The sequence below is a fragment of the Prionailurus viverrinus genome, chromosome A2 (assembly GCF_022837055.1).
Source record: "Prionailurus viverrinus isolate Anna chromosome A2, UM_Priviv_1.0, whole genome shotgun sequence".
Classification (NCBI taxonomy): Eukaryota; Metazoa; Chordata; class Mammalia; order Carnivora; family Felidae; genus Prionailurus; species Prionailurus viverrinus.
Genome location: NC_062562.1, coordinates 24,196,854 through 24,224,472, shown reverse-complemented (window position 1 = coordinate 24,224,472; position 27,619 = coordinate 24,196,854). Strand labels below are relative to the sequence as shown.

General features: G+C 40.4%; 1 protein-coding gene across 8 annotated transcripts in view; it reads left to right on the top strand.

The window, feature by feature from the left end:
- Positions 1-25,213, top strand: part of ARHGEF3 (Rho guanine nucleotide exchange factor 3) — a 306,099-nt gene extending 280,886 nt beyond the window's left edge. For 7 of the 8 annotated variants that reach the window (XM_047846363.1, XM_047846357.1, XM_047846339.1 and 4 more), the window contains 7 exons: positions 127-189; positions 2,271-2,367; positions 2,540-2,616; positions 8,365-8,622; positions 17,570-17,740; positions 21,051-21,237; positions 23,003-25,213. In XM_047846363.1, coding sequence (XP_047702319.1) covers positions 127-189; positions 2,271-2,367; positions 2,540-2,616; positions 8,365-8,622; positions 17,570-17,740; positions 21,051-21,237; positions 23,003-23,355 — 1,206 coding nt within the window. In that variant the 3' untranslated portion in view covers positions 23,356-25,213. The remainder of the gene's footprint in view (positions 1-126; positions 190-2,270; positions 2,368-2,539; positions 2,617-8,364; positions 8,623-17,569; positions 17,741-21,050; positions 21,238-23,002) is intronic. The other variant, XR_007149544.1, reaches the window with a different exon arrangement.
- The last annotated feature ends 2,406 nt before the right edge of the window (positions 25,214-27,619 follow it).

Here is a 27,619-nt window from a genome sequence, read left to right as displayed (position 1 = left end):
TTAAAGAATCCTTTAAAAATACTTAAGAAGTTGGTAGGTTTGGGGCTTTGGGCAACAGAACCAGTGCTGTTTGAATTTGGTCTCATAGTGGAATGTTCAGTGGATGTGTTTTTTCTTTGCTTATAGGCAATCTTTGAGCTTTCCCAAGGAGAAGAAGACTTGATAGAGGACTTGAAATTGGCAAAAAAGGTAAATATGAATCCAGTGGTAATTTGGGCCACCTCCTTTTTTTTCTTCTTCTAGGTAATTTCACATTTCTAAGATTGTGCCGTATGAGAACTCTTTTTTGTGACTAAGACAGGCCATCAACAATTGAGAAGAAACTGAACCAACCAAGTAGGGGGGAAATGGCTCAAAACAAGAAGGTTCTCTGGACCTGGTATCTGTCAGGGTTCTCCTGTGCATGTCTCTAAGGCACCTCAAGTAATACTTGAGTTTAATCAGAAAGTATTCACAGAGGCCTGGCTCTACATATATTTCGTTGTCTCTCATGTGGGGCCTCCTTACCCATGGAAGAGAGGGTGTGGACGTCTGAAACTGGAACTGTGTCTTAGAAATAAGGTCGTTTGAATCTCTTAAGTAGAGAAAGTGGTAAAGTGAGACAATTGCATGCTATCATATAAGCTAGGGTCTTTTATATAGAAACGCGTGTTTTAGTTACATTGTGTGCCGGAGGGGAGAGGAAACCTGTGCCTTGTAACCTGTATAGTCTTGACAACAAAGCTTTCCCAAAATCTTTCCATTTCAGTGACCCCCATGAAGGCTGAAATCCAGATTCCCTCATCTAATATTCCCAGCCTCTTTAAAGAATTAAGGGTTGGAAAGATGCCTCCCTTCTCTTATGTGTCCTTAGTCCAGATTCCTGCTGATATAAAGTGTCCTCTGTAGCATTCCTGGGAGATGGCCATCCACGCTTTGCTTGGACACAGCCAAGAAACTGAGTTTTAGGTGGGGCTGGAGGAGGAGGAAGACAGAGATGACAGAGAAGGCGTTTAACTCTGAGAGACATCTTGCTCCCCCTTCCTGTGTCAAGACCAAGGCTAAGCACCTTAAGGGTGTTTCACTGCCTTCCTTTTGCTTGTGGCGTTTCTACCTTCCTGCAGAGCCTTCCTCTCCTTTCAACCATCCGCATCCAGCCGTCCTCCGGGAACTAGCTCAAATCTCAGTTCATTCTTCACCAGTATTTACTGCTTCCTTCTCCATTCAGACAGCTCATCTTAAATCTGCTCTGAATACTCCAGCTTTAATTCTCTCACCCTCGAGGCAGTTATGATTTGATTGATTTTTGCTACTATGTGATATCTCTTCTGTTTTTAATCTTGAGCTATTTTTTAAACATATATCTAATTATCCATGTGTTTTTCTTATCTCCCAGTGAGCTTTATAAATATCCTTGGAGGCAGGGATGGTGCCATCTGAGTCTTTGTGCTCTATTACAGTGGCCTATAACTGTGTGTTCTTGTTTAATTATCATTAATCAGAGGTGATAGGATTAACAGAGATTTTGCTGTCTTGGCTTCAAAGCAATCATAAAGGATGCCACCACTTTTTCTTTCTTCCTTTACTTAGTTTAGATATGGACTAATTGAAAAAGAACCTGCTAGTAACTAATTTTGTATAAACAGATATTTTTAAGCTGCAGGATCTTCAATAAAGTAAATTTTTAAAACATCATATGAATCAAATCTTCTCTATACTTAGGATTTGTGCCCTTGCCTAAATGTAAGCTATATTAGAATGAAAAAGCTTTTTAAAAATCTGCTTTGGTTTATCAACAACCGCAAAAGGCTCAAGGCAATACTAGATTCTTATCTGTTCTAGCTACACCTATCTGCTGCTTCCATAGCATTATGGGAGATGTTGCTTGGGGAGAGCCAGGTATTTTGTTATTATGTAGGGCCTCACAGACACAGACGCCATTTTACATTAACCACTTGCTTCCTCTGATTAAAAAAAAAATGTTTTTAATGTTTATTTTTTTGGGAGAGTGAGAGAGCGCGCGTGCACACACACATACACACACACACACACACACACACACACACGTGCGCACAAGTGGGGCAGGGGCAGAGAGAGAGAGAGAGGGAGAGAGATTCCCAAGCAGGCTCTGCACCATCAGCGCAAAGCCTGAGGTGGGTCTCAAACCCACAAATCGTGAGAACATGACTTGAGCCAAAATCAAGAGTTGGATGCTTAATCAACTGAACCACAGGCGCCCCACTTCCTCTGATTTTAAACGTTTGCTTCCATCTCTTGCCTTTCTTATGCAGGCCTATCACGACCCCATGCTGAAACTCTCCATAATGACAGAGCAAGAGTTGAATCAAATTTTCGGAACACTGGACTCTCTCATTCCTCTACATGAAGGTATAATTTTGTTCACACAATGAGTCATGACTTGTGGCTTTAATTGAGTCATCTTACAAGTCATGATTATGTAATAACTTGATTAACCCAGAATCTACTTCCAGTCCTGTTCATATTTGAATGCCTAATAAAATAAGCGTGCTGTTTTTTTCTTTTTTTGTTTCTTGACCAGAGCTCCTTAGTCAGCTTCGAGACGCTCGGAAGCCTGATGGCTCCACTGAACATGTTGGTCCCATCCTCGTGGGCTGGGTAAGAAGAATTCTCTGGTCTTGATTAAAAATAAATTTCAATAATGTAGATGGGAGTTTCATTTAACTAGACTTCTTTTGTTTTTAAGTTTATTTTTGAAAGAGAGAGAGAACAAGCAGAGCAGGAGCAGAGGGGGAGAGAGAGAGAGACAGAGGATCCCAAGCAGACTCCAGACTCTGAGCTGTCAGCACAGAGCCCAACACAGGGCTCAGTCTCAGGAACCGTGAGATCATGACCTTAGCTGAAATCAGCAGTTTAGACAATTAACCGACTGAGCCACCCAGGCGCACCTTAGCTAGACTTTTCTTTGTTGGCAAATGTTGGTTTTACCTCAGAAGAAATTTAAATGGCAAATTCTTAGCAAAATTTATCATTCTGTTTAGGCTTTATCTCTTTAAAGTATGGAAACAATTTTTTCCTGATTATGAATTCATAGCATTGAAAGATAACTTGGCCTTTGGCAGTAAGTAAAGGCACATATGAAACAGTTACTAGTTTTATATCAAGTAAAGTAAAACTAGTTAACATCCAATTTAGGCCAATTACTAATAATACAATTATTACCCTTTCTACTCCAGTAAATATTCAGAGACATATTCTTATCCACCACCACCAAAAAAAAAAAAAAAAAAAAGTGCTTTATTTAGGCTACAAAAAAAACCCCAAAAAAGTCTCATGGTAAAATGTAATTTCATAAGCAAGTAGTACTAAACGTTGTTAATGTTCAGCATACATCTGATTATAAGTAACTTCATAGGAAGGCTTGGGATTATGCTGACCTTCATCCCAAATAACCCATTCTTTTTCCTAATTGAACAAAGACATCAACTGTGACCTTAGATTAGGGGCTTATGGGTCAACAGATTATGGTCTTGGGTGGAATCTGTGTTTTGTTGGGTGCGTAATGCGGTTGTTCATTTGTCCAGGCATGCACTATTTTCCCAGTCCTCACCATTCCCTGTTACTACATTTCGGTTTCCTTGGAGTCTTGTGTGCACCACCCCAGCTGCAAGTGGTCTTCAGTTGTTATGAAGTGGGTAATAAAAGCAGATCACTTCCATGACTTCTTCCAGGCAGGATTAGATCTCTCATGTCTCTGATCCACACATTGTTCCAGAAAAATAGGCAGGAAGTGCCACAGCAGCAAGCTTTAAAGTCATTCCACTGTTTGGGGAATGTTTTGTGAAGGTTAAAAATCCTACTATCATGTGAGTTCTCTTTATCCAGTTACATTTGTATTTATATTTTAAACTTCCTGTGTCTTCGAGTTCCTATGTTTTGACGTTGATCTCTTATCCTAACTTCTGCTTCTTTTTTTTTTTAAGTTTTTTATTTATTTTGAGAGAGTTAGGGGAGGGGCAGAGAAGGAGGGCGAGAATCCCAAGCAGGCTCTGCACTGTCAGCAAGGAGCCCGACACAGGGCTTGAATCCACGAACCGTGAGATCATGACCTGAGCTGAAATCAGGAGTCAGATGCTCAACCTACTGAGCCACCCAGGTGCCCTTAACTTCTGCTTCTCAATTACTTCCTTGATCAAGAAATTTTGAGGGTTTCATGACTGAGATAGCTTTAGTTCACAAGTCAATTTTAGCACTGAGGCCAAAATATCCCAAGGACACCTGAAAGACAAGCAATGTTCTGAGATGAATAATTTAGAAAATGTGCCTTAATATTTCAGGAGAGGCATTCATCTTATATTTTTGACTTTCATTTTATTATAAGCTGTGGTAGATGTTTTAACTTCTTTAGCCTTCAAAGAAATTTCTCTAAAGAAAGCCAGCCAGCTGGAGACAGAGAAGGTGTCATGAGAAGAGAGATTCTGCCTCAATATTTCTTAAACTTCCTGAGTCTGTGGGCTGCTTTGATGGCCAGGGAGGGGGGGTGGGGGACAATGAGGCTGCACACCAGAATTAGCAGGATGCCTGCTCTGTGTTTGATGAGAAGGCAACATAGGACGACATGGTTTCCTTAGGCATCATGTACAAATTGTCAGTTCATGCCAGAAGCAAAAGTGTTGGTGTTTGCCTCGTAATTAACTTTTTCTGAAATAAATGTCTGCCACTTTTATTAGGAAATTGGTTTGATCTGGGGGCAGCTTTTGCAGCCCTTTTCTGTACACACTCAGAGGAAATGTGACTACCCCCATTGCTATCTGAACCCTTCAGACATCACATGAGGACTTACAGCTTGAAGAGCAGCCCAAGATTAAACAACCAGCCCATTGTGACCAGGCCTCATGAGAACCGCCCTTATTGATCAGGCCCCACGAGCTGTTAAATGTTTTCCCTCTTTAAACTGCAGATGTGTGCATGCGAGTGGGAACTGTAAACCAAGTGGTACATCTGTTTGAGTTCTGGTCTTTTTAACAGAACAAAATAAACATCTGAGTGGACTTTGAATGAGAAAAAGTCAGAGCCCATTCGACCCATGAAAAATTGATTTATTTGCCGCCCCCCTCCCCCAGCTTCCAACTCCCTCAAGGAAAAAAAGGTGAAAAAAGAAACCCTTTTAAACAAATGAGCCTCCGAAGTGGGACAGGCCTGACCCGTCCTTTTGACCTTAGATGAATCAATTACTTGTACTTTGAAGACCTAAAACAGAGTGGTGGTTTTCTCAGGGAGCCACTGTGGTCACTGAGGATCTGTCTCCTGGGCGGGTAGGCCTGATTTCATTCACCCCTCCATCGCACAGAAACAACCTCCCAAGTGACTTACCTTCATGCTAACATTTTTTCAGTAATAAAATAATTGATAAGTTCTCCAAGCAGCAAGTTCTTGTGTTAATTTGGTTCTAATTCCATTTTAATTGTATAGAGAGAGGCAGAGGGTATGGAAGCAAAAAACAGATTTGTTCTATTGCTTTTCACAATGTTAGGGAGTTAGAAAGAATTTCTAAAAGTGAAAGAGTTTCCCTTATAAGTTCTTGATAGTCTATTTAAAGACATGTTGTGTAGTTCAGAGCTTTGGGGGGAAGGGTGGGGGAAGAACATGCTTCAGGCCGGTTTTGTCTTTAGCTGGGCAAGTGGTTTTGTTTCTCTAAACCACAATTTCTGCAGTAAAAATATCCCAGGGATAAATAATAACAATAGCTAGCACTTACTGATTCTGGTTTTTTTTTTTTAATGTTTATTTATTTTTGAGAGAGAGAGAGAGATAGAATATGAGCTGGGGAGGGGCAGAGAGGAAGGGAGACACAGAGTCTGAAGCAGTCTCCAGGCTCATTTGGGGGAGAGAGAGAGACAGAGTGTGAGCTGGGAAGGGGCAGAGAGAAAGGGAGACACAGAATCCGAAGCAGGCTCCAGGCTCTGAGCTGTCAGCACAGAGCCCAAGGCAGAGCTCAAACCCACGAACCACGAGATCATGACCTGAGCCAAAGTCGGATGCTTAACCGACTGAGCCACCCAGGCGCCCCAAGTACTTACTGATTCTTAACCAGAAACCAGGCTCACATACTTGTTATCTGCCTTAGCTCATTAAAAAATAGTATATGCCTTTTGTAAGTGGGGCAACTGAGGCTCAGAAGAGTCACCTGATACTGTCCAAGTTAGGCTTTGAAACATAATTATACCTGGTTCCAGAGTCTGCCCTCTTAACCACTGTGTTATCACCTCTCATGTTTTATATAAGTGAATGTGCATGTATTTGGGAACCAAGATGTGAACATTCTTCATTCTCTAACAAGTTACAGATCACTTGTGGCCTTTTCTAGCCAGTGGGTTGAACCAGATAGCCTTTCAGGTCTTGCCCAGGAAATGAGCACCCTGTCAGGTGTGAACACAGGACCAGAGCTGGATTGGGTTGCCATGGCAGCAGGAATGGCAGGATCAGAGAGGAATGGCCCACTGGACGGTGAGCAGCAGTGTGGTTGGAGTTCCTCACTAGTATACATCCGACAGTTACTGCTGATTTGTTTCTCTGTAATGAAAACATTCAGCATTTCCAGGTCTTTTCAAAAGGCGAGGAAGTAGAAATGAAATTAAGAGGGCCCGAAGCTCTTTTTAATTAACTCTGAAAATCTAAATTACAAGCCACAATACCACATCTGGGGTGTGTGTGTATGTGTGTGTGTAAGTAGCAATTATCATTTACTTTCAGATATAAGGTTGAGGAAAGAATTTCTGCAGCTCTTTTTTTAACACAAAGGTTTGTGTTTTTTTGTTTTTTGTTTTTTGTGTTTATGACACATAAGGAAGGTAGACCTTTCCAAAGAATGTTAAACTCAACAGTGGACTTAAACATTACTTCCTTGGTATCTTTGTTTGGTTTCAGTTGCTGAGAAAATAATTTCAATAAGAGGTACCAAAAAAACACCACAATATTTATACTTTGACCCATTGTTCAGATGTTGCCACAATTTATTTTTAAGCCATTTTCCCAGACCATCAAATATTACCTAATCTGGTAACTATTAAGCATTCATTTATTTGTTCATTTGGAACATAAAGTTTGAATGTCTGCTGAATGGTAGGTCCAATGCAAAGTGTTGAGGATGCAGAAATTAAAGCCCCTCTTGCACTGAATCCCTCCATAGGGCAGGTGTCCTGGTAAATGTGCCTTCTTAATCCAAGGGAGAGAAGCAAACACAGTGGGGGCCATTGGCTGCATTTTATTGTTTCTGCTACCTTTCTGGGAGCTGACAGCCTATGCATTAAGATGGTGAGTCTTGGGTGCCACTAATAGGGAGGAGTGGAAAAGGGAGATGAACAGCCCTTTCACTGGGTCTCTGACTCTGTGTTTGCATAATGTGACTGATGGGACATATAAGGGAAATTAGAATTTTGCTGGAAGGAAGATAGAGGAGTAGAAGTGTTCCGAAGTCTTTAAGCTTAAATTGTTCTTTGCGTGGTATTGTGATGTTAACCATTAGGTACAGCCAAGAATCTAATTTAAAAGATGTTTCTAAATGCTTCCCGCATCTAATCTTTTACTAATTGTACTTTTGCTTTAAGTTCCTGGAGTTCTTCATAATTAGTCCGCCTTGGAATCAGGTAACCTTAAACTAATATAGAGATGCTTGCATGGAGCCATGCAAAGGCCTCTAGAGTCTGACACTTTGCTTTCTTTTTATGCCACTAGGTCTTCTAGATGAGTTTCTTATGAATAATTTTAAAAGAAATCCTGTTTTGTTTTGTTTTTTAAAGATAGGAGGCTTTCCCCTCACCAGATACTTTTGGAAATTCAGGAAAATTTTGAGCTGTATGCGTATACAGTTATTCTGGTTCTTTTGCTCCTAGCTTAGATTGGCAGAAACGCAAACAAATTACGATGGGGTCTTAACAATCAAGAAAGTAAATACACAACTAAGAAAATAACTGTCCCTCAAGCAAGCTAAAGCCTAAAACTGTTCATTCCCTGCTATTTAAAAAGTTCTATTAATGGTGCCTGGTGGCTCAGTTGGTTAAGGGTGTAACTCTTGATTTTGGCTCAGGTCATGATCTCATGATTCATGAGTTCGAGCCCCAAGTCAGCTCCGTGCTGACAGCGCGAAGCCTGCTTGGGATTCTTTCTCTCCCTCTCTCTCTGCCCCTCCCCAGCTCATGTACTCACTCTCTCAAAATAAATAAACTTAAAAAAAAAAAATTCTTGGTTGAAAATTCCACTAGTCTGTCTCCTCCAGCCATGCAGATAAGGGAATGTTGGCCAGGCCTGGAGACCAGTTTTGTTCAGTCCCCACATGTGATACTAGCTCATAGCTTCAGAGCACAATTAGTTCCACACTCCAAGCCTCCGTTGATGTTTTTTTCTTAGCTGCCTTGTCTCAGCTCCTACGACAGTTACTGCAGCAATCAAGTAGCCGCCAAGGCTCTGCTGGACCACAAAAAACAAGATCACCGAGTCCAGGATTTCCTGCAACGATGTTTAGAATCCCCCTTTAGCCGCAAACTGGATCTCTGGAATTTTCTTGATATTCCAAGAAGCCGTCTAGTGAAATACCCTCTGCTTCTTCGAGAAATCTTGAGACACACACCAAATGATAATCCAGATCAGCAGCACCTGGAAGAGGCTGTAAGTTCATCTGTTTCTTCCTCTCTTTCCCTTGTTGTTTTCTCCCATAATGTCTAGGAGATTGGGTGAGTGAAGGGTCTCCGGGGACATGGATGGGACCCAGGGGTCTTGGTTTCCAGGCTTGGAAGCTGCCAAGTCATGTTTTTATTTTGCAAGTCACTTCTTCTCTCTCTGCCTCACTCTCCTAACCTATAAAATGCAGTGTTTACATGAAATACACTCTAAGGTCCCTTTGATTTCTAAAAGTTCTTTCTTCTGTACAGGTGCCTCTCTGATCTGTAATTACGATTAATAATAAACTGTAATGTTTATTACAATGGTTGTGAGGGTTAAGATCTCTAGAGATTTTAAGTTGAATGTCTTTGTGTAGTTAGCAAATGGGAGTTGCCTCTTCCCTTAGCCCCTGAACCTATTTGTGAAGTTGACACCTATTTCAGATCCAGCTCTCCTTGGCCTCTGATTGCAGGGAGGGACCTAATCAAACGTCCTGCTCACCAGCAAATGTTCATTAAATATGGGGAGAGATAGATTCTTAGTAGCAAGAGAAGACCAGGAAAAATGGGTCCATATCATGAGAATATTGTAAACGGTGAGTGTTCTGTCCAGAGAGCTTGGATCTGATTGGGGTGCTCTGCGGGACAGGGAGGCAGTGGCAGGCCAGGAGGAGCCAGTGGCCTGAGAAAAGGTATGGAGAAATGACAGGACAGGTAATGTCTGGGGAATACTCTGGATCAGTCTGCCCAGAGAAGAGGATACTCTGAGGAAGCAGCAGGAGAGAAGGCTGAGGATGGGAGTTCAGATCTGGTTATGAGGATTTTAAATATCAATTTGAGATATGTTTCCTTTGTTGTGTTTTGTTTGTCTTTTTTCCTTTTTTTTAAATTTGTTTTAATGTTTATTTTTGAGAGAGAGAGAGAGAGAGAGAGAGAGAGAGAGAGAGACAGAGCTTGAGTGGGGGAGGGACAGAGAGAGTGGGGGACACAGAATCCAAAGCAGGCTCCAGGCTCTGAGCCATCAGCACAGAGCCCAAGGCGGGGCTCAAACTCACAAACTGTGAGATCATGACCTGAGCTGAAGTTGGACATTTAACCAACTGAGCTATCCAGTTGCCTCTCTTTTGTTTTCTAAGTAGCTGGGATTCAGGGTTCACAGCCCAGCTCTATCACTGACAAGCTGTGGAAACGTGGACACATTACTCTCCTTGTCTGCAGGATGGGGGACAGAGAAGGAAGGGACTAGGAGCAGGAAGCAAGTTGAGAGGATGCTGCAGAGGTCCAGGTATGCAGTCATGGAAACACACACAGGCAGGAGCCACAGGGATGGAGCCTTCGAGACTAATTCAAAGGGCTCATTCCCTGACTGAATATTGAACAGAAAGAGGGTTTGCACAGATGACTTGAAAATCAAAGTCCATGAAACCTGCTGAACAAACTGCCTATTTCCTCCAATAATAATAATAAGTAGTAATCACGACAATAATAATTATAGCAATACCTGCTGGCATATCTTGAATACGTAGTAAATTAGCTTTATATAATTGCTTTGTAGGTTATGTATCTCATTTAATCCTTATAATAACCTATGAGATAGCTATCCCTGTTAGGACCATATTCCAGATAAGCCTTGGAGGGCTTAAATAACTCGCCTAGAGCCAGAGCCAGCAAGTGATGAGGTTTGTGTCTGAACTCTGCTGGTGTGGACTGCAAATCCTGTGCCTCTTCCACTTCTTTATGCTCCTACACCACGAAGCTGAAAGCCTAGATGCTTCTTTGAGTCCCCCTTGCCTGTAGAATTGCAGAAAGCTATCTGGGGCCACCAGGCTTTGTGGAGAGGGCCTCACTGGTGCCAAGCTGGGCCAGGTGCCTCCTTGTAGGGATAGTGAAGAGTGTAGACTCTCTTGACTAATGGCAGACACACACAGACCAGGTCCCCACTCCTGCATAGATGGGGGACACAGGCACTGGGTATGAGGCCCATCTCACTTCATCATGTCTGTTTTTATTACTGGGACGAGTACAGTAGCATTGCCTCCTCTCCATATTTCATCCCAGCAAGTGTGTGGTCTGCAGGAATGAAAACAACAGGGAGCTCGAGCTAGTCTAAATAATTACTTTTTTGAAGCACGTGAGTTTGCTCTGAGTTTACTGTTAAGATTTCTTCTTTTTAATATGCAGCATGAAAGAATAATGCTGTTTCCAAGATCACCCAGTGAGCTAAAGTTTGGGTTTAAAAACAGATAGGAATATAATTGTTTGCAATATGAAAGGATGGACCAGTTTCCCTAGGGCAAAAAAATGTGATGTCATTTTTACAAGTTGAATCTGCACCTAGTTATTCAGGCAGATTTGTGTGTGAAGCATGGAATAGCTGTATTTCAAAATGTCTGCAAAGCAAGTCTTCCTAATGCCCATTTATACATGGAAGCACAGCAATGTTTTTTGTGGGGTGTTTTCGTTGTTGTTGTTGATGATGTTTTTGTCTTTTCAAATTCCTCTGGGCATTACCCCAGATGGGCAGAAATATTTAGCCCTGTACTCTTGGGTACATTGTGAATGCTTGATAAACATAAAACCCATAGTACCAATGTAGCTTGAATTACAGATTCCCTGAATAAATTTTCCACCTCTGAAAAGGGGAAGATCAGAGAACTGTTAACAAATTGCTCCTACATCCAATCGTCCAGTCCTCTGATTAGGTCTAAAAAAAGGCCTTGCTTTTACTGCAATGCATAAACTACCACGTTTTTATTAGAATTTCTTCATAGTGTTTTGGAGGGTTGATAGACATTTTCCCCAAAAGAGAACATTTTTAAATAGAACTTAGGATATTCAGAAATTCCAGAGGTCTGGTTGTTTAACATTTTAAATTCTAAGGAACGTTTCAGCCCAAACCTGATCTGGCAGACCGTCCTTTCCCTCTGCCCACCCCTGTTCCCTAGCTCCTTAAAAAAAAAAAAAAAAAAAAAAAATCGCTGGAAGCAATGAGAACAGGTCCTGCTGTTCCTGCAGTGCTGGCTGCTATTCCTGGTTCATGTCACAAGCCTACGAATAGATGATGTTACCGCTCAAGGAACTAGACAGGGTTTTCAGATTTCACTTTGAGGATGACGATTACAGCCTGTGTGGGTTTAACCCTTGTTCTGTTACCAGATATCTATCATCATCTTGCTTTACCAGTCGTTTCCCTTTGGTTTGAACCCTGATGAGAGATGCAACAATAAATTTAACTTAAATGCAAAGCTACTGTGACTATTTGCAATGCAGTCTGCTATACTCAACTGTATTTCTTGCTGCAGTTCTACAAAATAAATTCCGCTCAACAACCAGTGCAAAGATTAGATGCTTATGGTGTACAGGTGGATATAACTAAAAGACAATATTTTAATAAATGAAAGCAGACCCGGAGGTGCTATTTTAATGTCCACAAAGAATGTGGAATTACACTGATATATTCTATTGTTTTGTCTCTATTTTTTCAAATATCAAAGAAAGACGTAGCATTTGACAGTAGTCATAGCTGCCCCAGGAACCTCTGCAGTGTTTGAGCTTATTGATCTTCATGTGATGTGCCAGCTGTTCAGTTTCTGAGTTAAATTAGGAAGTGAACATGTATTTATGCCTATAGTACATCATCTTTCTGGTTTCCTGGATACTTATACCAAACTCAGAAAATTGACTCAAGACCCAGTTAATTACAGGTATACCTAGTAATAGTGAACTCTAAGAAGAGCCACAGCAATTAATGCTACTGGTTTAAAAATAAGGGAAAGGGGTGCCTGGGTGGCGCAGTCGGTTAAGCGTCCGACTTCAGCCAGGTCACGATCTCGCGGTCCGTGAGTTTGAGCCCCACATCAGGCTCTGGGCTGATGGCTCGGAGCCTGGAGCCTGCTTCCGATTCTGTGTCTCCCTCTCTCTCTGCCCCTCCCCCGTTCATGCTCTGTCTCTCTCTGTCCCAATAATAAATAAACGTTGAAAAAAAAAATTAAAAAATTAAATCCTTTAAAAAATAAATAAATAAAAATAAAAAAAAATAAAAATAAGGGAAAAGTATGGATTCCACTACATATTAAAAATGTAATAATGTAAAAGATCAAAGTAGACTGGGTGCCTGGGTGGCTCAGTTGGTTGAGCATCGGTCTGAGCTCAGGTCTTGATCTTGGGGTCATGAGTTCAGGCCCCCATTGGGCTCCACATTGGGCTCCATGCTGGGCATGAAGCCTACTGAAAGAAGAAAAAAAGATTAAGGTAGGCGTAAAATGATTTGTCAGATACCTCCCATATATTTTTAAGCTTCTTGAGGGCAAGGACCCTGTCTCACTTCTTTGAATGCTGCCATCTAGTTCCACACTGAACCCATGATCAACAAGGATTAATTGAATTAATTTGAAGGATGAGTCATTGCTTTAGTATGTGTTGTGAAATTTCTTTTTTTTTTTTAATTTTTTAAGTTTATTTATTTATTTTGAGAGAGAGGCAGAGGAAGAGAGAAAGCAGGGGAGGGCCAGAGAGAAAATCCCAAGCAGGTTCTATGCCGTCAGCAAAGAGCCTAACGCAGGGCTCGAACTCACGAACCATGAGATCATGACCTGAGCTGATATCAAGAGTTGAACTCTTAACCAACTGAGCAGGCACCCCTGAAATTTCTTTTTTTTGTTTGTTTTTGAAAGTAACAATAATCAGTCATATTTGAAAACAAAACCAAGAGGAGAGAAAAAAAAAAAAAGAGAAAGTTTATGGACCAAAGTATTCTTTTTATTGTTTTATGTTAATAAAACTAGGATTAATTTCATAGGATTTATATTTAATGCCAGATTGACATTAAAGTCCAAAAGGATTGTTTTATGATACAAAAACCCTGGTTTTTTTTTAAATGATACGTTATTTTTTTTATTGTCAAAGTAGTGCTACCACCAAACTTTGGGAAATAGAGGAAAGAATAAATGAGCTTTGAAACTTGTAATAGCTACAGAAGTATACAGATTATGCATCTGTTCATAGGATACAGTCACCAGACTTCAGCGCAGAGCTGTAAGATCTTATGTCAGACTTGCGTGGAAGTGCCAAAGTTATAACCGGGTAGAAGTTTCTATCCAATTGGCTTTGGGCAGAAGGTATCATTTCATTAGCATGTGAAAAATAATTACTTAACACTTAGATTTTACTGCCAATTTAACAGATTATAAAATGTGGTAAGTTCTCATGGAGTAAAGGCCTCTTTTAAAACCTTGCTTTTCAGCTATTGGTTTGTTTTTCCATTAAGTAACCATTAAGTGACCAAGGAGAGTCCTTATTAACGTTTCTCATCTATTAAGCTCTTTCCTATTAATACCACCACAAGTCCTAAGTTGCAAAGGTGGCTAAATATTCACAAATCAATCAGCGTGATACACCATACTAATAAAGAAAAGGATAAGAACCATAGGATCATTTCAACAGATGCAGAAAAAGCATTTGACAAAGCACAACATCCATTCATGATAAAGACCCTCAACAAGGTAGGTTTAGAGGGAACATACCTTAAAATCATAAAGGCCATATATGAAAAACCCGCAACTAATATCCTCAATGAGGAAAAACTGAGAGCTTTTCCTCAATGGTCAGGATCAAGACAGGAATGTCCACTCTCACAATTGTTAGTTAATATAGTCCTAGAAGTCCTAGCCACAGCAGTCAGACAACAAAAAGAAAGAAAAGGTATCTGGGCACCTGGGTGGCTCAGTCGATTAAGCCTCCAACTTCGGCTCAGGTCATGATCTTGCAGTTTATGAGTTCAAGGCCTTTTTTTGGCTCTGTGCTGACAGCTCAGAGCCTGGAGCCTGCTTCCAATTCTGTGTCTCCCTCTCTGTCCCTCCCGCCCCGTGCTCTGTCTCTCAAAAATAAATAAATGTTAAAAAACTTTTTCTTAAAGAAAAGACATCCAAGTCTGCAAGGAAGAATAAAAACTTTCACTATTTACAAATGACATGAGGCTCTATATAGAAAATTCAAAAAACTCCACCAAAACATTGCCAGAACTGATAAACAGATTCAGTAAAGTCTCAGGATACAAAATCAACATACAGAAGTTGGTTGATTTTCTATACACCAATAATGAAGCAGCAGAAAGAGAAATTAAGGAATCAGCCACATTTATAATTGCACCAAAAATATTAAGATACCTTGGAATAAACCTAACTAAAGAGGTGAAAGACTCTGAAAACTGTAAAACACTGACTGATGAAAGAAATTAAAGATGACACCAAGAAATGGGAAGACATTCCATGCTCAAGGATTGGAAGAACAAATATTGTTTAAATATCTATGTTACCCCAAACAGTCTGTACATTTAACGCAATCCTCATCAAAATACCACCAGCATTTTTCATAGAGCTAGAACAAACAATCCTAAAATTTGTTTGGAACCACAAAAGACCCCACATGGCCAAAGCAACCTTGAAGAAGAAAAGTAAAGCTGGAGGCATCAGAATTCCAGACTTCAAGTTTATATTACAAAGCTATAGTGATCAAAACAGTGTCGACTGGCACAAAAGTAGACACATAGATTAATGGAACAGAATGAAAACCCAAAAATGAACCCACAACTATATGGTGAACTAATCTTTGACAAAACAGGAAAGAATATCCAATGGGAAAAAGACAGTTTGTTCAACACATGGTATTCAGAAAAGTAGACAGCAAAAGAATGAAACTGGACCCTTTCTTACACCATACACACACAAAAAAACTCAATATGGATTAAGAACCTATATGTGAGACTTGAAATCATGAAAATCCTAGAGGAGAACACAGGCAGTAACCTCTTTGATATATATAGGCTATAGCAACTTCTTTCTATATATGTCTCCTGAGGCAAGGGAAACTAAAGCAAAAATAAGTATTGGGACTTAATCAAAATAAAAAGCTTCTGTACAGCGAAGGAAATAACCAACAAAACTAAAAGGCAACCTACAGAATGGGAGAAGATATTTACAAATGACATATCTGATAAAGGCTTAGTATCCAAAATATGTAAAGAACTTATAAAACTCAACACCCAAAAGATGAATAATCCAGTTAAAAATGGGCAGAAGATATGAATAGATATTTTTCCATATGGCCAACAGACATAAGAAAAGATGCTCAACATCACTGATCATCAGAGAAATACAAATCAAAACCACAATGAGTTATCACCTCACACCTTTCAGAATGGCTAAAATCAACAACACAAGAAACAACAGGTGTTGGTGAGGATGTGGAGAAAGAGGAACCCTCTTGCGCTGTTGGTGGAAGTGCAAATTGCCGCAGCGACTCTGGAAAACGTTGTGGAAGCTCCTCAAAAAGTTAAAAACAGAACTACCCTACAATCCAGCAATTGCACTACTAGGTATTTACCCAAAGAATGCAATAATGCAAATTCAAAGGAACCCATATACCCCAGTGTTTACAGCAGCATTATCTACAATAGATAAGATATGGAAACAGTGCAAGCATCCATCAACTGATGAATGGATAAAGAACATGTGGTGTGTGTGTGTGTGTGTGTGTGTGCGTGTACATACACACACACACACACACACACACACACACACACACTAGATTATTACTCAGCCACAAAAAAAGAATGAAATCTTGCCATTTGCAATGACCTGGATGGAGCTAGAGGGTATAATGCTAAGGGAAATAAGTCTGAGAAAGACAAATATCATGTGATTTTCTCATATGTAGAATCTAAGAAACCAAACAAACCAGCAAGGGGAAAGAGAGAGAAAGGTTCAAATGAAGAAACAGACTCTTAACTATAGAGAACAAACAGGAGAGGTGAGTGGGGGGTAGGTTGAATAGGTGATGGGGATTAAGGAGGGCACTTGGGATGAGCACCAAGTGTGGTATGCAAGTGTTGAATCACACTACATTGTACACTTGAAGCTAATATTACACAGTATCTTAACTCATTGGAATTTAAATAAAAACTTTTTTAAAATACTACCATGAGAAATATGGGACTGTTGGTCTTTTCACTATTAGAGGACAGAGGACCCTGCTGAGGAAGTCATCATTTTGCCTTTGATTGGTGTCATTGAGTTTTTACTCAACTAATTTTTTGTTCCTTTGGTTTTTAGCATTTTCTAACTTTTAGACATATTCATGTGATAGAACAACACATCAAAGTAAATGCCCACTGATTGTGTATGAGTGCTGTATTCTTGTTGCTTTGTTTTGTTTCATTCTGTATTAACAACAATACATCCACCATTGCTCTGAAATCTCTACCCCTAATTTATTTACATGTGCTATGGGCATGGGTATGAGTGTATGTATATAGACAAATGGTTCCCATCGTGATGCCTAGTGTCTTTTCTTTCTATTTCTAGTTCTCTGTCCTTTATAAATCATTTATGTTCATCACTAAAAAGATATCCAAACCATTTCTTCACACCCAATTTGCAAATACTGTTTGTACATTAGATTGAGTACCTGTAGAGAGACCTTGAAACTGAGTTCAAATCCCCAAAGATGTTCCCTTCTTGGGCTACTACATTTGCTTTGTTTTTTCTCCTTGGCTGAAGTTTTTATATGCCTATGTTTTCAACATTGTAAGCATGTTTTAGGAAATGTGCAACATAAAGCTCAGTAGTTATGAGTCCTGCACATTGAAAACTGTACTTTATATCTCTTCCTCTCAAATAGAAGTATGCATCAACATCAGTTTTATAAACAAATATCTGTACCTGTATATAAATATATATGTGTGAATATGTGTATCTGTGTGTACATGGATAGATGGATAGCACAATATATTAAAAGCATTTATTTATTTTTGCTGTTTCCCAAAACAGCAAGTTAGATAACAGAATCTCAGAATTAGATGCAAATCTATCTTGGTGACCTTGTAGGCTGAGCCCCTGGTACTTCTTGGTGTGGATGATTTGCTTACTTTCCTCCTACTGTCTTCTTTGTTTCCACAGATAAACATCATTCAGGGAATCGTGGCAGAAATCAACACCAAGACCGGGGAATCTGAGTGCCGCTATTATAAAGAGCGGCTTCTTTACTTGGAAGAAGGCCAGAAAGACTCTCTAATCGACAGCTCGAGAGTGCTGTGTTGTCATGGAGAACTGAAGAACAACCGAGGCGTGGTGAGTGGCTCCTCTTCTTCAGTGGTCTCCTCCTGGGCCTCCCCCAACACTTAAGCCATTTGATGCTAAGCCTCCTGTTACTGTGCCTTCCCCATCAAGCATCTTCAGACAAAAATTGCTTTCCAGTGTTTTTTATATCACAGGATCCCATATATATATATATATATATATATATATATATATATATATAGTTATATAGTTATATAGTTATATAGTTATATAGTTATATATAGTTATATATATATAGTTATATATATAGTTATATACCTTGTATATATGTATTTCTATATTACACATATAATTTATAAATAATATGGGTTGTGTGTTTCTAATTTATATTTATATATATTACACAAAGTATAGATTATATACATATTTTAAAATTTCACAACCAGTACATTTTCAGGAAGAATTTTGGAAACCAACATAGGGTTGCCAACTTTGTATTTTGTTTGATCATGACCTTCAACAACAAATACAGAACAGTTAACATCTCCTCCCACTTTGATATCAGAAAACCAGGGTGATTTGAACAGGTTGTTAAAAGCAGGAAACAGAAAAACAGCTCTTAAATTAAAACTCTTAGCTTTATGAGAAATTCTTTGCGTTTTTATGGATTGGTACCCATCCACATACTGCTATTTTAAGACCAGTTTTTGTTTTTTTAAAACAATAACCTACCCTCTATTGGCTGCATATCTAACTCTGCCCAATTTCCTGACTTTTATTCCTGAGTAGATATTGAATTTGTTCCTCCTCTCCTACACAGCAACTTGGACAGATCTCCCTGGAGCACTTAACTGCCATGAGTTGTAATTATCCATCTGTCTGTCACTATCTTCCATTATGCTATAATCTTTTAGGGTGGAGACTGTGTCTTGTTAATCCCCAGCACCAATTATGGGGACCTGACACGTACTAAGCACTCAGCAATGTTAGGTGAATGAGTGAGTGACTGAATGAATGAATGTTTGTATAAAAAAGAATGGATTTGAATTTTATGGGAGTTCGAAATTCATTTAACTCATCAGGCTACTTTTACGTATAAGCAATAGAAATTAATGCTAATATGTATATAATTTTTATGTATTATACATAAAAATGTATATATAATGTGTAGATTTTATTATAGATAATATATATTTAAATTCAATGTTGAGAAAGCCATTGAGAAAGAGAATCTCCACTTGTATTGTATTTCGTCTTCAGTATCTAGTCAACCCTTAGAAGGGAAGCCAAAACTAGATTGAATAGTTCTTAATAAAGCTTTGATGATTCAAAGGACAACCTTTGACCTAGAGTATGGAGTAGCATTTGTAAGCAGGCTTGGAAATGTTATTTGAAATCACTGAGTGTATGTCATAAGCACCCATTATCAGAGCTAGTAGGGATCCATCCAACTGCTGGTGCAACAGAGGTAATAAGACAGGTCACAGGCCACTGCTTGAAGAAGTGTTTCTGTTTGACTAGAGTTACTGATTGCTAGAAAGCTACATTCTGCTTCTTGCTGATTTTCAGAAAGCACCAGTGGACTTCTAATGTCTGATACTCTGACTTCTTGAACATTCTTTGTCAAAAGCCCTGTGGGAAATAGTTGGGAAGATTTATCACTCCTGAGATGAGAGCGTATTCTCTTTCTGTCCATCAATCAAGGACTGAGACTCTCTGTTTGGATGTGCCTAGGGCATTAAAGATGAACTCTAGTTCATATTTCAAGCAATAGATTTTTTAAAACAAAGATAGTAGTTGGGGTGGGAGGTTTGTTTTAGTTGTTTTTCCCAACAGAATTATGGAAGTCATTAGGAACTAAGTCCTGTATCAAGAGAAAAGCTCAATCGTTTGAGAACTAAAAGGAGCTGAGACTAAGGAGGGGAATTTTCAGTGAACACTCATAAATAAGGGATGTTTTTCAAAGATTTTCCAGACAATCTGCGTTCAAATCGCCTACCTTGGCTGAAGGATTGATTGAAGTAGAAACATTGTAAAAATCTCTGATCATGTTTACAATGACAACCCCTTCTCTCCCCATCCCCAAAAGAAAAGTCTCAACATTCTTTCTACATTACCCCCTCAAAAAAAAAATAAGTCCTTAACTTGGTTATTTTTTGTTTTACTATGTTTAAATGAACATTTGATCCTTTTGATAAACAAAATCCCACTCCTCAATCTCTTCCCATCCAGTACAAAATTATCATTTGTATTTCCACCAGCCAACATGTGGTTGAGCTTTAATTTCTGCAAGGGTGTGTGTGTGTGTGTGTGTGTGTGTGTGTGTGTGTGTGAGCGTAGGCATGGGGGGATGCATCTTTTCTCCCAAATATAAAATTGTCTGATAATGCTGAATGTGCTTCCCCTGCCCCAAATCAAGATTCTAATGTGAGTTTCCACCTGGGTTCGTGCTCCCAAATATCTCCACTGGAAAACCAGAACCCAGCTGCCGAAGTTGTAGATCTTTTCACTTCAATTCATCAGCATTTCCAAAGTGTGAGATGAGCCTCGCACTTGGAATGGAATAGAGCCAATTTACCCCAGCTCCACCCAGCAAAACTGCTTTCATGATGTGGTTGGAGACAAGCCTTTATTTTTGAGATTTTCTTTGTGCCCACAACACACACATCAGCCATCAGCCTTTAAAGTACAACCTCTTCAGAGAACGGAGGTTAACATAACCGAGATTAACATAACCGAGGACCAATGCTTTGATTATCTTTCTCTGTGGCTACGGTGGCATGCTCTGGTTCCCTCAGGGATGGGCATTGTTCTGAGTTGGAGTGCCTGGATGGAGCTGATACTCAGCTCTGTGGTTTAAGAAACAAGTGTTTTTATGGGTTTGGGAAGCAAAGATTAATATTAGGCTTTGATATGCTAGGCGCATCCTTTATAGACTATTGTTCAATATGATCTCTTAGAATTATATTAGGTGCTACAAACCAAAGCTGGGGTGGGGGAACTAACTTCTTTTTCTTTCATTGCCCCCTTTATTCTACTCCCCCTTCTTATTTTTTTCTTATGGAAGCCAGAGGCTGTGTGTGTCTGCACAGGTTGTGAACTGCAATGTGAATGTTGTCCCTGAAGCATGCATTCCTGGTTGCAGATGTCTGTAGGCCCTAGGGAGTCACTCCCCCATGAAAGACACTAGGTGCATCTGGGAATACCTCCAAGTTGCCCAGCTTCTGTTCTGGAGGTAGATTTGAGCCTAGAAATTCATAATACAATGTGAACCTGGTACCTGAGGACCTCTTCTCCACAGAAGTCCACTAATATTTCTAGACCGTTGCTTAGAGAAATCCTGTGGATTCTTTCCTCCTAGAAACTTCATGTTTTCCTGTTCCAAGAAGTGCTTGTGATCACTCGAGCCGTCACCCACAATGAGCGGCTCTGCTACCAGTTGTACCGGCAGCCGATCCCTGTAAAAGACCTCCTACTGGAAGACCTGCAGGATGGAGAAGTGAGGCTGGGTGGCTCCCTGCGTGGTGCATTTAGCAACAATGAGAGAAGTACGGATGGCAGCCGGTTTTGATCTGTTGAATGGATTTGGTTGTGGTGGTTCAGAAGGAGTGGATGTCTGGGGGAAAGAGAGGAGCCATCACCTTGGAGTCAAACTACATTCCAATGCTATCTCATCACTCACTGACTGTGTAACCTTGTGCAACCTCTGTGAGCCTCAGTTTCTCATCTGCAAAATGGGCATGTATGCATACTTTATCAGGTTGTTATAAGGATTAAGATACTGCAAGTGAACCTGTCTGCACATAACAGGGGCTCTTTAAATTCCCCTTCTCTGTCTCCTTCCATTGGATAAAAGCATGCTTACTACCAGATAGCCCCTATGTAGATACCAGCTGCTTACTGCTGGCTCTTGTTGAGCCAGCAGACTCATCCCTAAAGAGGCTTAAGGATGGTCACCTGGTTGAGGATTCATCTGTAATTATGCAAATGGACCTCTCTAACTTGAGACTTAATGAACAAGGAAATTAACCAAGAGAAGCTAAGATGGCAGTGTTTACTGAGTGTCTTATATGTGTCGTTCGAGGCACTGGTATACACTGGTCAGCTAAACAGTCAAATCCCTTGCCCCTGTGGAGCCTACATTGTAAGAGAGGAGATAAATGATGAATAAATATTCAGGTGCTGTTCAGAGAACTAAACCCCAGCATGGGATAAATAGGGATAACAGTTGCCGGTTTGCTTCAGAGGAAATGATCAGAGAAGTCTTCCTTGAGAAAGTGACATTTGAGTGTTTTGGGTTAACATTGGCATCATATTTTCAAAATAATTATTTGTACTGCCTCTTACCTACTCATCAGTCCACCCACCCTGGTGGTAGTGGTGATGGCGGTGATGTAGTAGTAGCTTCTATTTCTTGAATACTGACTATGTGCCAGGCATTGTATGAGCACTTACATGTATTATCGCATTTAGGCCTCATGATAACCTTATAAGGTAGGTTCTCTTTGTTTCTCCCATTTTGCAAATAAGGACACTGAGACACAGAGGACTTAAGGCACTTGCCCAAGAGCAAAGGGTGGGGCCTGAATTTATCTAAAGTGGTGGTTCCCAGTCTGTTGGCTACAGGGATAGTGCAAGGGGACTGAACACACACGCTTCTGTGAACCAAGCATTGCCCATGGCATGCGGAGCCCGTTATGTGCCAATTAAGCTAAATAAAATGTCTTCCGTGTTGCGCACTACCATTTTTCAAATGCACGTAGCTCCTATGGAGGTAGTTGTAATTTTATTTTAAAATGAAATGAAATTTATAATAAGTCTTTACATATCTTCTCAATCATTTGGGTACTCCATGTACATGTACTATAATGTGGGGGATTTGGGGCATGTTTTGATATTGCAAAGAGCTTCTTCAACTTGAAAAGTCTCTAGCTTGGGGCGGTTGTGGAAATTCCAGATTACCAGGCTCATCTTACACCTACTGAATCCAAACATGTAAGGGGAGGGTCTCGGCATATATGTTTTTAATAAGCTCACAGGGGATTTTAACACACATCCAGGTTTAAGCTGATGTCCGTTTGCTAGCCTCAAGGGCGACTGAAAGCTACACTGGTGTCAACTCCAGGTCAACTCCAGTTGATTGATGGTGGCTGCAGGGTATTGCTGAGCCATGTCGCGGACCAGTGGGACACATTTTGTAATCAATTAATGATGTCTGCTCTGGTTCAGGGGGTTAATGTCACTATATATGTTATCTTTGCCCTGGGAGCTGCCTGTCCATTGATCTTTCTTATGCATGTTTTTCATTTCTAGTTAAAAACTTCTTCAGAGTGAGTTTCAAAAACGGATCCCAAAGTCAGACCCACTCGCTACAAGCCAACGACACCTTCAACAAACAGCAGTGGCTCAACTGTATTCGTCAAGCCAAAGAAACAGTGCTGTGTGCTGCCGGGCAGGCTGGGGTGCTGGACTCCGAGGGACCGTTCCTCAATCCCACCACCGGGAGCAGGGAGCCACAGGGAGAAACAAAACTTGAGCAGATGGACCAATCAGACAGTGAGTCAGACTGTAGTATGGACACGAGTGAGGTCAGCCTAGACTGTGAGCGCATGGAACAGACAGACTCTTCCTGTGGGAACAGCAGGCACATTGAAAGCAACGTCTGACAGAAGTGTGTGTACTTCCTGGAAGTAGCCCTTTGTCTTACCTGTACAGTATTTGCATTCCACACATGGAACGGTTTGGAGAAGCACTTTTTAATATTTTTGTGACCGTGTTGACCCAGTTTCTTGTATCTGTACCTTTGTCCTTAGTACTGTAACTGCCAATCTGTCTGTGTAAGCTGGGATCTGTGGCAACCGTTACCCTGTATTGTATTCCACAAGTGTCTGGATAGATGGAGGGGTACTTGAACAAGTTACTTTCAATTGTCCTGCTGGATTTTAAAACTAGAAAAGAATCTCTAAACTACTGTTCCATGTAGATTGCTTAAAAGAGTCTTTCCATGTTTCTATAGTGCTTTTCTAGCCCTTTGACATGGTAGCTGAAGGCATGGAGTATACAGGGCCTTGCAAAAAGGGCATGAGGAAGTCACTTGTGTATCATGATGGTATTCGAAGGAAAATGGGAAAAGATCAATCCTTGCAGTGAACTTGGTTCAATGTTATCCAACCAGAAAGCATGAAAACATCCCTGGGGATCCTGGATCCTTAATTTTGCAAAGCAAGAAGCACTGTGTGGACCTTGCAATGTCATCCAGTGCATATTTGATGCAATAATCTATTAGGACGTGGAATAGTGTCTGACCTTAAAAGGACCAGCACAAAAGCAGCCGTCAGTTCTGAATCTTGAACTGAAATGCAGTTGCACCGGGAGGAGGGAGTGTGTCTCTGTCAAAGTTGTTGGCTTGCCGTAGAGAGCCATTTCTAGCCTAAAACACCAGAATAGAACTCGAAAGGTTTGGGAATATCTGACAGAATAATAAGAAGGCCCATCTTCGTTTTGTTTCATCTGCCAAGCCCTACTCATATTTTGGAGCATTGAGCAAGAGACTGCAGGAGAGTCCATGCCTCTGTTCACAGAAACATATGAGAAGAAGAATTTGGAAGAAGTGCTTCATCATGACCTCTTACAGGAAACATTAAGAGAAAAGCCAGGTCTAGTGCCCTTCTGAGAAAGGCCAGAGCCTTGGGTTTTCCTGTTCTGCTTTTGGGTCATCACTTTGCCACCTTGGCCCTGTGCTGCGATCAGAGCCATAATTACATTCTCCAAAGGCCAATTTTAATTAACTCTGATTAATTAGAATCAATTAGCGAAATTAGTAACCTCTTTGTCCAGCTTTGGCTTACAGTGCAGGGTAGATTGCAGATCTTAAAAAAAGCTAACTGAATACACAGAAAAGCTCCCTGTGAGTGTAAATATTAAGGATGACCTGTGCAAAATTATTCCCACACCAGCACTAGTAGTAATGATTCTAAATTATTGCCAAAAAGTTTGTTTTAATCTTCTGTGTCTTTCGAGTTTACAGAAAGCAGTAAACGCTGTGTTGTCATTTTATGATGTACATCTAATATGTGCATTCAAAGAAGCTGTGTGACAAGATGTACCATTATAAAAACAAGGTAATATTACTTATTTTTCAAAAATGAAAAAAAATATTGTGGTCAATTATACCCTGTAAAACAGATTTCTGTATTTATAGATTTTAAACATGGTGAATTTTTTTTTCTATTACAAGTTTATTTAAAATTGCTTCTGTTCTCAAATTGTTATTGATTTAGCAAGTGAATGAACTGCTGCAGATAGAAGCAGACAGAAGCTGAGAACCTGTTGCTTGATGATGGGGGAAAGAGTGAATCATTCTCTGCAGGAGCCCTCAGCCACTTTGGCCAGTGGGTTGAGGCAAGAGGTCTGTTAAGTGCTGGCCTATGGGAAGAAAGTGAATGTTTTGATGAAATGAATGTTTTTGTATAAAGGCCTTAAACTTTTCTGGAAGCATTTCAAATAAATTACATTAAAATGTCATTCTCTCTGTGTATAGTGTGTGTCCTACAAATGTCAAATTTCAGCTATCTTCCTGGGAGGTTCTTTCTGAAATGTTTGCTTGTTCTGCCCAAATACTAACTTTAAAATAGGGTGCAGGATAAAATAAATGCTCTGATTTGATCTATCAAAACTTTTGTAGAAGTCCTATTTCTAAGATCTGTTTTTTTCAAGCATTCCCTACTCATTCGCTTAATTCATTTATTCATGTTTAACAACTGTGTCTTCAATCTGTACTGCATGTAAAGTCAAGGAATAAGTCATAATTGTTACAGGAAAAAAAGTGTTGAGGGGCGCCTGGGTGGCTCAGTCAGTTAAGCATCAGCTCTTTATTTCAGCTCAGGTCATGATTTCATGGTTCATGGGATGGAGCGCCACATTGGGCTCTGCACTGACCATTCAGAGCCTGCTTGGGATTCTCTCCCTCCTTCTCTCTCTGCCCCTCCCTACCTCCAAAATAAATAAATAAACTTAAAAAAAAAGTGTTGGGGCGCCTGGGTGGCTCAGTCGGTTAAGCGTCCGACTTCAGCTCAGGTTGTGATCTTGCGGTCCGTGAGTTTGAGCCCCGCGTCGGGCTGTGTGCTGACAGCTCAGAGCCTGGAGCCTGTTTCGGATTCTGTGTCTCCCTCTCTCTGACCCCCCCCCCCCCCGCCCCGTTCATACTCTGTTCTCTCTCTGTCTCAAAAATAAATGAAGATTAAAAAAAAAAATTTTTTTTAAGTGTTGAAACTCATTACTAGGATAGGTGACCATTGAGAAACTTGAGGCCAAATAGTAGAAGGCAAATTCCACTTTGAAATTCTTACTGGAAATTCAAGCCACTTTTTCTTTAATTAAAATGATTAGTTTTATTCCTACAAAAAGTAGTCTTTAGATGAAAGGGCTAAACAATTTGAAGCTATGGGTCATCCATTCTCAGTAGTAAGGTGGCCCAACAGAGCTGGTGCTTAGTCTCACCTTTATAACAAGCTCCCACCATTTTCTTTGACATATCGTTAATTCCAAGATTACTCAAGATATTCACATGAATGTAAGTCCAATTTTTTTGCCCAAATAAAAACTCATTCCTCCTCATTCTCTTCATCTTTCTCCTTCCTTTTCATCCTCCTTGTCCTTCTTCTATGCCTCTTTGGGTATTCCCTCCACTTCTCATTCCCATGATTGTACTGACTTTGATATTGGAGGGTGTGTCCCTAGCAGTGTATTAGAAAATGTACTGACATGCTGTGGGTTAGTACAAATGACTGGGAGCTAAATGGTTTTCTTCGGTCTATTCTCAAGATGTTATTTTACACATAACTAAATGTAATCCTTGCAGTTGAAATGAAAAGTCATAAGCAAAGAAGAGTCAGAACTAGCAATTTTGTGCAAAATTAGAGTGTGGTTTCAGCTTCTGGGTTGTGGTCACCACCACTGGCTGCTTTCATTTTCATTCCTGGCACCGTCTCTAGCAGCTGGGAATGCAAAACTCGTCATTACAACACTGTTGTTTTCACAAAGTCTCAGTGGGTACAGGAAACTGCAGCCCACTGTCTTGGTGGACGAGCTGTTCGACTTTCCATTTACATTCTATGTCCACCTTTAACTAATTCTTCAAAAGCCTGAGGACTTTTGAGGAGATTTGGTTACACAATTCTACTTGGGCCATTTCCCCTACCCGGCTCCCCTTGGCCTTGTGGAAAACCCACCACTGAACCCCCCCCCCCACTTCTCACTGATGTAGTTGATTCATTTAACTCATACTATTCTGTTTGTTGACAGAATGCTAGACTTATGGTATCAGAAGGGAATTTGAAGAAGGTGAATCAAGCCCAAACCCACCGGAAGAAATGTGAAGATCATGAAGATTTAAAACCTTGCCCATAGGAACACATAATGAGAAAAGGTGACTATATTCACGGCACCTACAGGGTCTTTACACAAACAAGCCGCAAAACAATCACTGTTCCTTGTATCCCAGCTCCTTTCTCCAGGCTTGGTTGGCACATCAGTCAGCTATGTAGATCCACCCAGATAAGCACTTCTTTCTTTTTTTTTTAAATGTGCATTTATTTTTCAGAGACAGAGGGTGAGTGAGGCAGGAGCAGAGAGAGAGGGAAACACAGAATCTGAAGCGGGCTCCAGGCTCTGAGCTGTGAGCACAGAGCCCAATATGGGGCTCAAACCCACACACAAACCGCGAGATCATGACCTGAGCTGAAGTTGGACACAACCGACTGAGCCACCCAGGTGCCCCAGACCTTAAGCACTTCTTCAAATGACCTGGTCCACATAGCAAGGAATTAGAAACCGTGCTCTGTATCTGAGAACTGATCATCTAGTTCAGGAAACTGCACATGCATTCTAATTAACTTGTCCATTTATACATATGTATTCACACACAAACAC